This window comes from Hydra vulgaris, chromosome 03, assembly GCF_038396675.1.
Source record: "Hydra vulgaris chromosome 03, alternate assembly HydraT2T_AEP".
In the NCBI taxonomy this organism is placed as follows: Eukaryota; Metazoa; Cnidaria; class Hydrozoa; order Anthoathecata; family Hydridae; genus Hydra; species Hydra vulgaris.
Genome location: NC_088922.1, coordinates 11,946,922 through 11,965,000, shown reverse-complemented (window position 1 = coordinate 11,965,000; position 18,079 = coordinate 11,946,922). Strand labels below are relative to the sequence as shown.

The following is an 18,079-nucleotide window of genomic DNA, read 5'->3' as shown; positions in this document are numbered from 1 at the left end:
TGCTTTATTTAAAAAAAATATAATAGTAGTTTGTTTTTTTATTTATAAATAAGTTATTGACGTTTTTATTTTGTCCGATAACTTCCGCATCACCCGTTATACAACTAAAAAAAGAAGAAAAAGAAAGATTTTTATCTTTGTACAAACAAAAATTATGCAATAACTAACTACAAAAAGAATAAAACTTTATTGATAAAAACAAGTTAACAAATTTAATTAATAAATATTAGAGAATTTTTGTAAAAAAAATACTTTTTTAATATTCTTTATTTATATATAATCAATACACACACACAGACATTTTTTAAACTTCCCATACTTGGGAACACTATACACACTCATAATGTACTATTTATACTATAAATCCAACCATATTTGTCCTTCTTTGAAATAAGAATGAATTCCAATAACATCGCTGTCATTGTCACTGCCTAAACAACTGCTGCTCTTTATGACATAACCAACTCCACTATGATGAGGGTAATATTCGATACGGTTATATAATTGTTTCTCTAACACCTCAATAAATTTGGTGCAACCAGAATAACATGTGATAGAAACTACCAAAACTGTTCTAGCCCTAATAATATAAGACAATAAATTAATTTTTTATTAAATACCCTTTCAATTAATGTCTGTGGTTCACACAGATGTAATCTAAACAAGTTTACTTAATGCCATTTTTTAATTTAAACATAAAAAATTTAAAGAAATTTATTACAACAGAATATATTTCTTTAAGTTAACTTATTTATTAGAGCACTTTTTATTGTAAGCATTTTTTAAACTATTTTTTATTGTAAGTACTTTTTGAACCACTAAAAGGTTTGTTGTTCTATGCTAAAGAATACTTTCTCCTTTTACTTAACAATTAAACTGGGGGTTTTAAATTAGAGTTTTTTTTCTCCAGGTTACCTTCATCAAAGCAAAGGAGCCTCTCCTGCACCAGAAACAGTTGTTTTGAAAAAAAGACTTAAAGACAATATGTTATGTTGCTAGGTAATTTGAAATAAATGCAAAAACAATGCTTCCTGCTCCATACAAATTTAAAGAGATACAAATATTATTAAATACTGTTTTAATTTTTTCTTCCTGTGATATATTATTTGTTGATTGGTTTTTTCACCTAAAAAATTATTTTCTTGTATAAATTATTTTAAAATAACATATTTAATAAAACCTATCAAAAAAATATTTTATATTTGTACTTCAGACTACTGCACTGAACTATATGTACCAACCTACCTTTAGACTACCGAACTAAATCCTTAGGAGATTTATATAATTTAAATTAAATTAAAATAAGACTTTGACATAGTTGTCAAAAAGTTTTGCCCAACCCCCTCAGTCGATGTAGTGGCACTATTTACATGTTTTCCTTATAAGTTAATCAATGTATATACACTCAGTGCATGTTCTCTCTATAAAATAAAAAAGATAAAAAAATATATTCGGTTATATATTATTTTTATTCAAGAAACTCAATTTCATTCTGAACATATTTTATATGCTCTTGAAAGAAAACCTTTAAAAATACTTATTGCTTTATTAGGTGAAATTGAAGAATGTGGTTTAACTAATACATTAGTAATTGCTTATTTACGATATATTGAAAATTCGTATTTATGAAGAAACTGATTGGTGGAAATACAAACGTCTAGAAATTTAGTTAGATTTAGTTAAAAATTTAGTTGATTTTGGGAATTTTTGTATTCAATAGTATACTGGATGGCTGTATCCTGTGAATTTAAATTATCTAAAAAAGAATTTGCATTATTAATATTAAAAAATTGAGCGTGACTATCATCAACATACTTTTTATAAGTTATTGGTGCAATATTAAAACTTAAAGCTTTAATACAAGATGTTGCGAAAGTTTATGAGCTGGTGTGCCAATAGTTGAAACTATAGTTCACATAGGGTAACATTTATCACTTTACGTGCTTTAATGCATCCATATAATCTAGGTGGAACAGCATCAGAAGGATATATTTCCACCAATCAATTTCTTTATAAATACGAATTATCAATATATTGTAAGCAAGCAATTACTAATGTATTAATTAAACCACATTCTTCAATTTCACTTAACATAGCAATAAGTATTTTTAAAGGTTTTCTTTCAAAAGCATATAAAATATGTTCACAATAAAATATTCAGAATGAAAAAAATTAATGCTGATAAAAAAAGCAATGTGGCTTTAAAACTTTAATGAAAGTTTATTAATGAAAATTATTTTTGAAAAGTCCAAGTATGATGTTAGGCCACTTAACAAAAAAACCTAATTTAAACAACAAAACATTGCAATACATTTTTATGAAATTAAAGGAAGTATGTTTCAAATCTTCATCAGCAGGAATAGCAGTTCAACAAGGCTTCCACATACTTTGGTCTTACCACAGAGATAATCTCTAAAAGTTAATCTGGAAACTTTGTAGGTCTCAGAAGAATATCATTTTTTTAATGGAATACCAGCAACAACGGCCTTCATAGCCTCATCATATAGCTCATAGAGGTCTAGTTAAAAATTAGGCCAAATTGCCACTCAAACATTTTCAGTAAAAATAGGAAACAGCAGATACTAACTTTAAAATGGATTGTATACATGATTTCGTATATTTAAAATCATACAAGAGCAAGTAGGTCAGGTTAATTTTTTAAAATAGTAATGATGCAATTGCTTAGACTATTAAATAGTGCACTGAGTACTACCTGTGCTTTGAGTCAAGTTCTTTAACCAATTTAAAAGATAACTAAAGTATCAAAAACTATAAAACACAAAAAATTATTAAGTAACTTTTCTTCTGTTGAGTCATATCTCTTGCAAAGTTCACCAGACCTATTTGCTCATTGTGAGACTAATTTGAGTTTAGCTCTCTTATCTTGCGATCTTAATGTTGACAGTTATCTTCCTTTAATTTGTAAAGAATCCAATAGTCAAATGCTTGGCATTGGCGTTTACATTCATAAAAACTTTAATTTGTAAAGAATCCAATAGTCAAATGCTTGGCATTGGCGTTTACATTCAAAATCTATGATCAAAAACTATAAAACACAAAAAATTATTAAGTAACTTTTCTTCTGTTGAGTCATATCTCTTGCAAAGTTCACCAGACCTATTTGCTCATTGTGAGACGAATTTGAGTTTAGCTCTCTTATCTTGCGATCTTAATGTTGACAGTTATCTTCCTTTAATTTGTAAAGAATCCAATAGTCAAATGCTTGGCATTGGCGTTTACATTCAAAATCTATGATCAAAAACTATAAAACACAAAAAATTATTAAGTAACTTTTCTTCTGTTGAGTCATATCTCTTGCAAAGTTCACCAGACCTATTTGCTCATTGTGAGACGAATTTGAGTTTAGCTCTCTTATCTTGCGATCTTAATGTTGACAGTTATCTTCCTTTAATTTGTAAAGAATCCAATAGTCAAATGCTTGGCATTGGCGTTTACATTCATAAAAACTTTAATTTTTAAAGAATCCAATAGTCAAATGCTTGGCATTGGCGTTTACATTCATAAAAACCATTTATCAGGAAATCAGGTTTGAATCCACAGACTATTCTTCTAAGTGCTTTCCCCTAGCACCGCTTCACTCTAGCACTTTTTTCTTTGTTCTATATCACTCTCCTTCATCTCAAGACAGCACTCTTTTTAATGTTAATCCTGATCAAACTGACCTAGCCCTTTCACTTTATCCTTCAGCCAATATTGTTGCGTTTGGTGATTTAATGTTCATCACACTTAATGGCTTGGTTCTAGTGTCAGTAACTCTGCAGTTGTTAAGACCCACTACTGTTGCCTTTCTCTATTTCTAACACAAATAGCCAACATTCCTAGTTGCTTTCCAGACAATCCAAATTATTTACCCTCTCTACTCGACTTAAGTCTTGTTTCTGATACTTGTCAATGCTCAGTTTCTCTTTAGGTGCTCAGTTTGTCAGTGCTCAGTTTCTCTTTCTCAGTTCACCTTAAGGTGCTTCAGATGACAGCTTGTTTTCTCTAAAAAGATTTTGTCTAATGCCAAAGCTCGCTATTCTCAGGTCACAAAATCTTGTATTTCATCTCCAAAATTAGGCTCCAAAGACTTCTGGAGAATCTTTAACAGTGTCTATAATAAAGGCAAATCTGCTATTCTTCCTCTAATGAATGGTTCAGGTTTTGTTATCTCACTTAAAAACAAATCTGAATTGTTTGTTAAGAATTTTCATCAATTTTATCTCTCGATTCCACTAATCACATCCTACCTGATATAGCCAACAAACAGGTTGATCCATTGCTTGATATTTGTATCACTTTTGCTTCTGTATTTAAAGTGATTTCCTGTTTAGAATCTTCTACAACTTGTGGTCCAGTCAACCTGTTATAGTCTTGCAAAAGTGTTCTCTAAAGCTGTTGCCTATATTTACAAAACTATTTAACAAGCGCTTATCAAAGTCTTGCTTTCCAGCCTGCTGGGATGCGGCATCAGTTATCTTTATTTTCAAAATTTCTGGAGAGCGATCTGACTTGTCTAACTACAATCCCATTAGTCTTCTTCTTATCATAAGCAAGATTTTTGAGTCTTTAACTAATAACCAATTAATTTCTCGTCTTGAATTCAATTATTTACTTTCTGATCATCAATATAGATTTCAATCTTTTTATTCTACTGCTGATTTGTTAACGATAATAATCAATAGGTTTTATCATGCATTAGATAGATGTTGAGAGGTTAAGGCTATCACTCTTGACATTTCTAAAGCCTTTGACAAAGTTTGACATACTGGTCTTCTTCATAAGCTCTCTTCTTACAATGTATTAGGTAATATCTTTAAGATAACTGAATCCTTCCTTACCAATCTTAGTATAAAAGTTGTCCTCAATGGACAGCACTCTTCTTTATTTAACTTCAGGGGTTCTTCAAGGTTTTATTTGACTTTGGCCCTATCCTTTTTTTCGATTTATATTAACAATCTCCCAGAAGTTCTCACATCTAAAGTGACTTAGTTCACTGATGATACTACTAATTATTCTTGTCTTGATAAGAAACCAACATTGATTGCTTGGAGCGGGCATTGGGGCTTAAAAAGGATCTCACTCCTGCTAGAGCACGGGGCTCCCAGCAGCTGGTGAACTTCAACTCAACTTTTTTTTAGCTAATTGTTATCGCAACAATCTAGATCTTCCTATATTTATAATTAATATTATAAGGTAATGTATTCAATGAGTCAGTAACCCATTATCTACTAGGATTAATTCTTATTTCCGATCTTTCTCGGAATCCATATATCAAATTCATTTCAAAATTAGCATCTGCTAAGGTTGCATCTCTTTACCGTGCTCGCTATATTTTTACTCCAGAATCTATTCTTTATCTCTATAAATCTCAAATCCGGCCTTGTATGGAATACTGTAGCCATATCTGGAGCGGATCTTTGAATAATGCCTTTTCTATTTTAGACAAGGTGCAAAAACGCATTGTAAACATAGTTGGACCCGCTCTTGCAGCCAACCTCCAATCATTATCACATCATCTTTTCTATAAATACTAAAATGGGCACTGCTCTAAAAAGCTAATGCCTCTTGTGTCATTCTTGTGTTACTCATAATTTAATGAGGTCTCATTATTTTACTGTGACTGTTCCTAATTGCCCTAATCATTTTTTGACTTGAACATCAGTTCTTTAGAATTCGCTCCTTTCATTTAGTTTTCTTGATTCATATAATTTAATCGTTATCTTGCTTTATAAACTTTATCTCTTCTCATCTAGTAACTTCCAACTCTAATAGTGGTTACTTGGAGCTTTGTTGGAAGTGAAGATGTTTAAAAATTCCTAATTAACTGAGAACTTAACTTTATCATAGTAGCCCATAGCACCCTCAGAAATGCAGTCTCATTCTTATTAATCTACTTAGACTCCCTGTCTGACTCCAACAATCCAAACCAAAAACATAACAGAGACACCTTTCATGTGCAATATGGCACTGTAAATACTCTGATAATTTATGTGTTGATGGAATCAGCTTCTCTGGGAGCTACAACAGACAAAGTCTGTTGTAGCTCCCAGAGAAGAAAATCTTTCTGACCAGCCAGCTTTAGAAACTGAGTTTTAGAGGTGTACTCTCATTAGGTGATAAAAGAAAGAGTTGCATTACTACTAAGGAGACTACTAAGAAGATACAAGCAAAAACCATTAAGTAGAGTTGAGAAGATCCAGCATTCATCATCTTAGGCATGAAACTATGTAACAGATATACATTACATTTGGAGCCTTTACTAGAAAAGCCAGTCCAGGACATGTGGCAGGCATGCTGGATTACACATTACAATTACCAGGGTGACCATGATGATTCTAATTTTTTTGAACAATTTTAGAAATCAGTTAATTACCACAGGCATTGTAAAGGTGTACACTTGTGGTCGCCTGATGGTACCAGACGACCAAATTTTGTGAAGGGCGACTAAAAATATTTGATAGATGCAATTAAGTCGCCCTAATATGCGACTTGATTTTTATCAGCAGTTCTAGTTTTTTTTGTTTTTTTTTTAGTTTAAGAATTCTATAAAAAGAAAAGTAACTATCTAAAATAATAATACAACTTTTAAAGTCTAAGTTTGTTTTTCTGCATTTTCTATTATTAATTTAAGCATAAGAAGAGCGTTTAAACGTATTTAATAAAATACATTCTTAATAAAAACTAAAAAGTTTCATCATTCAAACAAAAATACTATTTTATTTTTATTTTTTTTACAAATTTTATTTAAGGATTTAGAGATAAAGTATTGGAACTTAAAAAAACTTTGACAAGCCTTGTTAAGAAGTGTTATGCAGCTTGGTTTTTACATAAAAGTCGAAAGCATTCAGTAGGAAGAAAAAAAATTTTTTGTTGGAATATTTAAATTATCTTTTAACATCATTTATGAGACATTTATTCAGAGGTCTTAAAAAAAAAGCATTTAACCGCAACTGAGAATATTTTAAAGAAACAAATTGTTTATTAAAAAAAAATTAATTTTAAAAGACTTTAAATTAAATATGATTTTAAAAAATTTAATTGAGTTTTTAAGGAATGTATAATAGTAAAAAGTTGAGTTGAAAATTTTGTTTCAAATAAATGTAAAATAGTTTTGCAATTTTTATTAAAGTTTTTATCTAATCCTCTGCTAACTAATTCATTACGTAAAATATAAGTCTCTCCATTATAGATTATCATAGATTATTATAGCGAATACATTTTTTTTTTTAATTTTAATTCACCTCCCAAGGCCGAGAAGGCTACTACAGACAAGAAGGCTACTTATTTGTGGTTTTAACCCTCTCTTAACTCTATAACTTTGAAAGACAAACCTTGACGAACAAGGTCGCTGCGCGGAGAAACAAGTTGAATATAGCAAAATATAGGCAAAAAGAAATTAAAAAATTTTTTTTTTAACTTCATTTTTAGCAAGGTTCAAACTAAATTTAGTTATATCGAAATACTTGAAAAAAATTTCATAATATCAATAGTTTTTTTTATCAATTGTTTGTTTTTAGGCTCCTGTAACAAGTATAACCTTAATAATTACAAAATATTAAAAGGGTTTTAAAGGGCTTTATCTGAAAGTAGAAAAGTGAATGTTATTAATAGTTTACAATATTACTTTTTTTTATGCAAATTATCTCTAGTCTATTCTGAGCTCTATAATGAAAAAATGACTATAATATGCAAGAAATCCGCGAAAATTTTTATAAAAAATAGTGACAGGCAACTCAACAAGGCAGCGGTCAAAAAGTCAAATTAAGGAACTAATAACTTTCAATCACCCTTCTGGCAACTGATTAAAAGTCAGAGTGTACACCGCTGTGTGTGTGTGTGTGTGTATATATATATATATATATATATATATATATATATATATATATATATATATATATATATACACATATATATATAGGGCATAAAACACATAAAATATTTTTAAAAATACTATCTATTATACTGTCTACATATATGAGGGCACAGTTATTAACTGTGCCCTCATATATGTGTAGACAGTATAGTAGATAGTATTTTTTTTGTACACATTTATATTTATTTTTAGAATATGGTTTACTATTTTCTACCAGAGGAATAGTTGGTCCTACCAGTTTGATAATAGATTACATAGTTTGAGTGGTTAAAGGATGGAGGAGGGTTGTGACCAAGCATGATTTTTTGAATGTGAATTTATAATATTAAATAATTTTTATACTTTGAATATTTTGAATAAGAACTTGTTGTCTTTAGTTTTTAGCGATAGACAGCCAACAACCAATATATTTACTTTGTAACCATTTTTTATAACTAAAAGTTGAAAGGAAGTGTTAAAAATGAAAAGTTTTTAAAGCATGAAAGGACAGATTAAGTAAAAGTATACAACTTTGCTAAATGAGGAGTTATGCAAGATTGAATTTTTGTTGATGGAAAAAGAGATGATCATTTGAGCAGTGACAGTATTTGTAAAAAAGAGATGCAGTATTACAACAATATGACAGAGGCTAAAGTTTGGCAGCTAAAGCAGTTCCAACTACATTTACAATACATTTTTGGATCTTGTCTAGAAGAGAAAGGCTTAGATTAGTTCTCATACAGGGATGAATGAGAGATTTATAGAGTTAGAAAATGGAATCAGGAGTATGGAAATGGTAAGCCTTTTTAGCCGGGGTTATTATTACATTTATAAAACTTTATATATTATAATTTTATGCATTAACTATTATACATTAACTATTTATTAAATACTGGCAAATATTTATACATTTTTAAAATCTAATTTACTTCCAACAAGATTGCAACTAACCACTATTAAGTTATGAGTTACTTTAAAATAGATAATAAGTTAAAATACCAGGAAACAGTTAACTGAAGACTTAAAAAGTAGTAGGTTGTATAAAATATGAAAACATGAAGACGTAAGAGTTATAAGGTTTTTTTGATGTGCAAGGAAAAAACTGGATTAATAAAAGTTTTTATAGCATGAAGGGACAGATACAGTAAAGGGATGCAACTTGTTGAATAAGAAACCAAGCAAGAATAAGTTTTGGTTTATTGTAATAGACGTGAGCTCGTTTGAGCATTGACTATGATAGTATTTGTAGAAAAATGAAAAAAATGCAGCCTTACAACAATGGGAGAGTGGCTCAAGCTTGGCAGGTCTTATTACATTTACAATGTGCTTTTAACTTTGTCTGAGAGTAAGAAGGTTGTTATTCATTAATGTAGGAATGCTAACATTGCATTATTTTTTTGCATTAAATAAATGAGTTTTGTTGTTTAACAAAAGTTGTAGATTTTAAGTCCAGAATTTTAATCCATAAGCCACTGCAAGCATTAGGCTGTTACAGAAGAGAGATCAGATTAAAAATTGGCTGCTTGTTCTAAGTGATCAAAAAGTAAAGATTTTTTGTCAAGACACTAGTATAAAGTTGAGTTGTCAGCGAATAAAGCCACTTTAGATGTAATATTTCCATGAAAATCAATATTGTAGATAAGAAACAATACACGAGCACAGATAGAACATTGTCGTACCCTTAAAGTTACTTGAAATAAAGAAGAGTGTAGGCCTTCAAAAATAACTTTAATACTGCAGTTTTAGTTGTAGTTGGAGAGGTCAAGTGTTTTCTGGAGTTTTGAAAAATCATAAGTTTAGAAAAATTTTTAAGTGTTCTGGAGAACACTTTTTAAAGACTATGATGGAAATCTTATCTGGAGCACAAACTGTAGAAGCGTTTAATTGAGAATTAACTTTAGCATTGAAAGAGTAATTTGGTTTAACTGGCAGGAGGAGTATACCAATTAGATTCGTGAGTCAAATTAGAATAAGATTTCTTTGCAAATAACTCTACTTTATTTTGGTGAGAAGTGAAAAGATCAGACCCGTGAATTAAAGATTAAATGTTAGACTTAATTTAATTAATGACACTGTTGAAGACTTACCAAAAGTCTCTAGAACCTAACATCTGAGAACCTAACATCTAGAACCTAACATCTGAGATAAGATACAAGATTTAGTAAACTGAGAATAACAGAGCTTAACATCAGACAGGACCTTTTTACATTGGCTTCTTGGAATAATAAAAGGACATTTGTTCTTAAGAGAGACATTCTTGTAAAAAAGATTTATTTAAATGCTGGCATACAAAATCCTTTCATACTTTTATAAACTTTATTATTTATATGGTGTAGTATTTATCAAAAGAGAAGATGATCAGATGATGATAATGATGATGATGATGATGATGATGATGATGATGATGATGATGATGATGATGATGATGATGATGATGATGATGATGATGATGATGATGATGGTGGTGGTGGTAATGATGATGATTATGATCATGTTGATCATAATGATGTTTACATATGCATATATATAAAAAATATAATGTGAGTTTTGAATAAAAAATATATAATTTAAGATGTATAAATGTTTATGCAGCCCTGGTCAAACACAGGCCCAGCCCTGGCTAGATTTTATCAAACCTGACCCCGGTCGCATACTATACGAAAACAGCGAGCATGATAAAGAGAGACAACTTAGCTGATGCGAACTTAGCAATGAATTGTATATACCTTTCAATAAGAGATCAGTTGTGAACTCAGTAAGAGTGTTGCCATTCATCAATATAAAAATATCAACAATATTGTGATAGTAAACAACTCAGTTTTATTTCGTTAAAATTTACCAGCCACAGCAAACTCTAATTGAACACAGAAGAGAGATCGCATTTAAGATCATCTGTTCTAAGCAATCAAATAGTGATGCTTTTTGTCAAGATAAGGCTATTAGATTTAAAAGAATTAAAAGAAAAATTCTTTGCAAAATAAAAATATCCGAACCTGCTTAAATGCAAGAGATTATATAGGAGAGACACAATAATCAGTCCAAGGACTGTCACAAAGAAAATCAATGATAAAATGTCAAATAAGAACAGCAATGATAGAGTGAGTCTGAAGTATGAGATTGAAGTTTTAGTGAGATTATAGCATGGTTTACCTAAAAGGAAACAAGGAGAAATCAAGCGCAAACTAGGGTCAAAGACAAGACAGAAATCAAGGAGTGAAGGTAAGTAATAAGTTTTGTCTGAAAAATGAGTCACAATCTGAGTTAGAAATTGAAAAAGACAAACAGCATAATTAAGGTGTATACCATTTTTAGCCAACCATTACTTGGGATTTTTGTCAAATAGTTTTAACATAAAATCATCTTAAATACTACCTATTGTTATATTTATACCAGGGTTGTTTTGATTTAAATCGATTGATCATGATTTAAATCAGATAAATAAAAATCATGATTTAAATAAAGTTTTTTTGATTTTAACTATTTTTAATGATTATTTATTTATTGATCAAATTAAAGTAAATTGCACTAGCTAAATATAACTACTGCATAAACTAGTATTAGTTATAATAGTCAGATAATGCATTATAAAACATATATTAGTCATATAAATCATTAAATTTTTAAATTTATTGTAAGATTTTTATCCATGTAAGTAAATTTTTTTATGTTTTAAGTTATTGACTAATTACATTAATTTCTGTTTTTGTTACTATTTATATAATAAATATAAATAAATTCCTTTTTACGTAAGAGTATATTCAAACTTTTTAAAATTACAGTATTCATTTATAATTGGTTATTATTTTGTAATTGTAAAATAAAATTAATATAACTAGAAACAAAAATGTCTGGTGCCGGTAAAAAAGGAGATGCAGTTTGGACATGGTTTGAAGAAATACCTGGAAAGTTTGGGAAAAAGGGTAATAAAGCTAAATGAAAAAGCTGCGGTGTACAGGTTTGGTTGCTCGAATGAGAAACCACAAAAGTGCTGGTAAATGTAATTTTCTGAAAGATGTTAAAGATGACAGAAACATTATTATTTGTCAAGAAACCTTAGAAAATATCAACCAGACAACTGAAGAACCACACACTAGTCAATGTTCTGTTAAGAAAACTGAGCCTAGTCAATCTGCTGTAAATAAAACAAATTTTTTGTGTTAAAAACACAAAAAATAAAAAGACAGTGACAAGACTAAGCAGTGGCAAGACAGTGACAACTAAATTGGATTCATACCTTATTAAAACCATTAAATCTGAAAAAGAACCTATTGATGAGCAGATAGCAAGAATAATTTATGCTACTAACTCGACTTTCAGGATAGTTGACCATCCAGTGTTTATCAATGTGATCCATTTTTTACGCCCAGGATATAACCCTCCTAATAGAATCAATATTGTTGGAAAACTACTAGATACTGTTCACAAAAACAGTTTAACTAGCTGTTCAGGTTTGCTACATGATCAGTCTGTAACCATGAGTATTGATGGGTGGAGCAATGTTCATAATTAACCAATAGTTTGTGCAACAGTAACAACAATGAATTCAGATATCTATCTTGCAGATACAATTGGTACCTCCGGCCATTCACATACTTCTGACTATTTGGTTGACACTGCTGTTAATTCTATCAACAAATGCGAAAAACAATTTGGTTGTAAAGTTTGCAGTGTAGTAACTGATAACACAGCAAATGTGTCAAAAATGAGACAATTGGAAACTTGAGATAGCATTAATGCAATTACATATGGATGTTCAGCTCATATTCTCAATCTGTTGGCTCAAGATTTGGCAATTCCAAACATCAGGAGATTGTTCAAGTTGTTAAGTATTTTAGAAACAACCATTTTGCTGCTGCTACATACAAAGCAAAAGAGGGGCTATGACTTATAATGCCCTAAGATGTCAGATAGAACACATTGGCTGATTGTCTTAATTTCTTTTTAAAACACTGGCAGATTCTGTTAAGAATTTGTGAAGAAAACAAAACAATAATTGATAAGAATATTACAAATATTATAAATAACCTTGGTGTAAAGCGAAGTGCAGAAGAACTGTTACAAAAGCACTTTTAGTTAACTTTAAAACAGAAGCAGCACCATTTCAAAAGTTTATGTTCCATGATAACATTGTTCAAACTATTAAGCCATGTGATTGGTGGAAATCTCATAATGATTGTGTGAATCAGGAATTACTGAAAGTTGTTGAACAGTTACTGCTGTTGTTCCGTCTGCAGGAGATGAAACTATATTTTCATCATTTGGTCTTGTGCATTCAAACTATTAGAAATAGACTTGGAATTGAGAAAACAGGCAAATTGGTTTTCCTATTTAAACTATTTAATCAAAAAGCATTAGAATCAATGAGTTTAATTGATTGAATCTTTGAAAATGTGTAAATAATCAACATTAAAAAGATTTTTCAATGTTTTACATTAGTTTAGTTATGATTTCATTATATTTTTAAAAACTATTTGATTAAGAGTATATTTTTCCAAAATGTAATTTAAATGAAAAAAATCCAATTTAAATTAAAAAAAAATCTGATTTAAATTTAAAAAAATCGATTTTTATCAACCCTGATTTATATACTATTTCTTTTTCTTGAACACATTGCTTAGAAAATTCAAATCTTTCAGAATTGCTAAGAAGAAATTTTTGCACTCATTACAGTAGAACTTATTTCAAACATGATGCAATAGTGGCCAAATATGATGCAATAGCACTCAAATAGCACCTAAAGCTTTAGGAACAAAAAGAGGATTAGCAACAGATTTTTTTTTTCTGAAAAGTTTAAAATAAAATCGTTTTTGTCATTTTCTAAAATACCTAACAATTTTATTTTATCATATAATCACTTGATAAATAATCGCTTCTCTTACAATGGAGTTTCTTGTGGCACATCTTATCATTCCTGAAATGTTTTTATTTTTAAAAGTCATTTTTTTACAATTTCTATTCTTGTTCTCTTCTTTTTTCTATTTTTCTTTTAAATGGTAATCATCTTATTGTTAAAAAAGTTATGAAAAATAAACTCATTAAAATTATTAACTTGAAATTGCATTAATAGTAAATAAAAACAATTTATACAAATTGCAAAAAATAAACTTTACTCCTCCACCCCTTTACTTGCCCTAATCTATATAACCTAATTCATCTGAATTCAGGGTGAAGTCACAAGTTTTTTTTGTGTCCTTTTATGTCTGCAATAAAAGGACACAAAAAAAACTTGTGACTTCACCCTGAATTCAGATGAATTCCAAAGGATTGGCATCATCATCGCCCTACCAATACATTAGTATTTTATAAAAATACAACACAAAAATTTAGCTATTTACATATATAAGATTATAAATATAAATTTAGGCCAATTTAGATGCAAGGCTATCATGTACTCATCAGCATTAACATTAGCTAAAGGGACATTGGTGCATCCGTAATTAATGTTAGAAAAAAAATTCTTTTAGAGTATGTCAATCTGGGTCTTTCAAAAAGAAAGACCTAGATTGACATACTCTAAAAGAATTTGTTGCTTTAAGCAAATCAAATATTTGGAAGTTTTAAGGGACTCCTAGGCAATTATCAAAATTTTCTGAAAAATGTTGATAATTGATGAAAATTTTAATTTTCTAACATTAATTACGGATGCACCAATGTCCCTTTAGCTAATGTTAATGCTGATGAGTACATGATAGCCTTGCATCTAAATTGGCCTAAATTTAAGGGAATTTATGTAAAAATTTTGAAACTTTTATTCATTTTATGTAATATAAATTCATATATAAAAACTATAACTTATAACATTTTTTTATTTTGAAATAAAACTAAAGTATTCTTTTTTTTTTATCTTAAACATGTTTTAAACATAACTTGAATAATACTTTTGAAATTTTATATAACTCCATTTAGGCACAAATTGATATTTTTGAAAAGAGATTTTTAACATTTGGAACCTGGAAAATGTTCAACTTTTGAAAAACCTCTAGGCAATTATCAAAATTTTATGTGTGTGTGTGTCTGTGCCCACACGCTCGCACATAGCAAATGCAGCATAGCAAACATTTATAATTTTTAAGAGATTTTAGATTGATTTACGCAACATGAATATATATTATTTAGACCTAAGGACCTAAAACAAAATTAAAATTATGATCTTAAATCCTATAACTTCTAAAAATGTGGTCTAAAATCTAAATCCAAGATCAGACACTTAAAATGATCTTAAATCTAGATCCAGAATCAAAATCAATAAAAAGGATCTTAGATCCTGGTAAAAATCTGTAGACCTTCCCATAACAGGTTTAACCAGATTACAAGGCAAAATATTAATTCAACAGTCCTCAGTGGGAGTAAATGAGCACGAGAGCGGAGAAAAGCTCTGCTAAAAACCATTACAAGCCATGCGAGCTGCTCCTCTAAACTGCTTTTTACGAGAGCTGCTTATTTATATGAAAATTGCTTATTAAATACAAAATTTAGTTTTATACTTGTTACAAGCATATGTTTTCAACAATTATGTCACAATAATATACATATAACAAGCATCATTTATTGCGACGTGAAAAATTCTTTACACATAAAATTTTTTTTTGCAAAAAACCGTGCCTGTTTATTATCCAATTAAATAAATTTTTTTGACTTTGTGTTTTTTATTTTAGTTACAATACTTTTGAGAGAGAAAAAAAAACTTTTGCGAGAGCTGTAAATTACTCCCGTAAAAGGTTTTAGGGGAGTGTGGGCGATAGCGAGAGCTGAAGCTCTCACTTCCTGTAGAGGCTTGAATTCAAGATGGTTTGTTTTTGTAATTCTAATAGACAGAAAATCTATCAAAAACTTCCTTAATAAAAAATTAAAAATAAATATAATACCCATTGCTTTGAAAATAATCCACAGCATCAAATAAAAATGCACACAGCTTGGTAGCAGTTGATAAAGGTTCTTTTATATTATGATTGTATATTTCATCAAAGTTATCTACTAAAATTAAATCATAAATCAAATCTTCTAAATGAATTTCAGCCAATAACTTCAAAAACTCATTAGGCTTTGGTGTGTAAAAAATTTTAATTCTTTTAAGTGAATGTGACGATGGCTGGGATCGAAAATTAAATAAACAAGGCAAGGACCCAAATTGTTTGTTGCTTATAAATAACACATTTTTCTCATTTTCTGCAAATTGAAATGCTAATTCAAAAAGAAAACTTGTTCGTCCACAATTTTTAGGACCACAAACCAAGTATCTAAATATTGAATGATTAGGAAATAATTCATGGTCTGTGTTTTTATCTTCTTCCAAATAATTTAACATTAATATTTTTTTGAATGCTATGCTAGTAATTATATCACCCATGATAGATATATCTTCAACTATAATATTAAACAATAATCATTATCATTTTAAAACATTAAATTCAGTGCTACCAAAATTCACATAACGTAGATCATGTAATAAAACTTCCAAAAGTAAATCTGCCCTACCATATGTTGATTTTATACAAACTGAACTGAAGATAAGTGGGGCTAAATGTATGGATATTAGTGTTTTTTCTAAAATTTTAAGGTGTGGGTAGATAATATATATATATATATATATATATATATATATATATATATATATATATATATATATATATATATATATATATATATATATATACATATATATATATATATATATATATATATATATATATATATATATATATATATATATATATATATATATATGTATATATTACCTACTCACACCTTAAAATTTCTAAATTTTAAAACTCTAAACAAGAGATAAGGAGTACAAACCTACTATGTCTTTGAAAATACCACACTCAAATTGTTTCTGTTCATCAGAGTATTTTGAAAGTTAAAACATTAATTTTGAAAAAAGAATAACAACACACACTAATCAACCAGACAATTTAAGTAATGTTAAACTTATTTCCACCAACCTAAGAATTGGTGGAAATAAGTAATATAAATATGATGCCATATTTATATTACTTATTTCCAAATACGATTAAAAGCTGTTAAAAAAAACTGCAGACCCATCCATACTTTTCAATCTAAAAAAAAACTTTTTCTTCAATTTATTAAATTATTTAGTTTATTGATGTTATTTAGTAAATAACATCAATGAAACTGCTTACAATTATTGTTCAAAAAATTTATCAGTAGTACGAGAAACTTTTTGAAGCTATAACCAAGTTTATTTGGGAACTTTTTGTCCAAATAGGAATGTTGTAACTAAATCTTCAATTATTAAATAAATTCAACATCAAACAGCTTTTCTTAACTGATACTTTCGGTTTAAAAAACAAGGACAAATAAAACTCTTCTTTTTAAAAGCCATGTACATGTGTAATGATTTCATATATTCCACGTTTAACATAGAATATAATCATGTTTCACTCTCCTTCAAGGTTCCACCTTTTTCTTTAAAAAGTTTTATTTTTATCAAAGACAAATCAAAGTGACAAAATTCAAAGGCAATATGAATGTTTTTGTAAACAATAAGATATCCATGTGTTAATGACACCTCGTTTCTTACATATTTTAGTAAAGATTGATAACTGCTTGTTTGACTAAGAGATGATTTGTATGTTTTGTTTATGTTTTTAAAGAAGTTCTTAATAGGACAGCGTGTCGAGTTTTTGCTGGGCCACTGAAATTGGATACTGAAATATATCGGAAAAACACACGTAACACAATAGTTTTATTTCTAGTTCAGTGTCCCAAACAAATTGATTTTACTCTTCTTTTTTTCTTTCGCATTTTGTATAACTACTACGCGTCCGAATCACTTAGAGGGACATTCATACGAGAAAGTGACGGTCATTATCATTATCATTGTGCTCGTATTTGTGTTTTTTGTGCATTATCATTGTGCATTATCATTGTGCATTATCATTATCATTATCATTATCATTATCATTATCATTATCATTAGCATTATCATTAGCATTAACATTAGCATTAGCATTAGCATTAGCATTATCATTGTGCATTAGCATTATCATTGTGCATTGTGCATTATCATTGTGCATTTTTATTGTGCTCGTAGGCAAATCCAGAATTTAGTGGTGGGGCGCAATCCTAAGAGAGTTTAGTAGGAAGTTTCCCTAATATAAATTTTTGTAAATTATGGTAGGAAGGGGTTTCCCTATAGAAACCTTTGTCAATCTAGATGCAGGATATTCATTTTTGCGATATCTTTCAAGATGAGAAATATGA

At 29.0% G+C, this 18,079-nt stretch overlaps 1 protein-coding gene across 1 annotated transcript; it reads right to left on the bottom strand.

The window, feature by feature from the left end:
- Window positions 1-117: 117 nt before the first annotated feature.
- Window positions 118-17,639, bottom strand: LOC105843689 (uncharacterized). Its single transcript, XM_065792352.1, has 3 exons — window positions 16,601-17,639; window positions 15,721-16,399; window positions 118-580 (listed from the first exon to the last, which is right to left on the bottom strand). Exons 2-3 carry the CDS (start codon window positions 16,200-16,202, stop codon window positions 358-360), a joined length of 705 nt encoding a protein of 234 aa, XP_065648424.1. The 5' UTR covers window positions 16,203-16,399; window positions 16,601-17,639; the 3' UTR covers window positions 118-357.
- Between the last annotated feature and the right edge of the window lie 440 nt (window positions 17,640-18,079).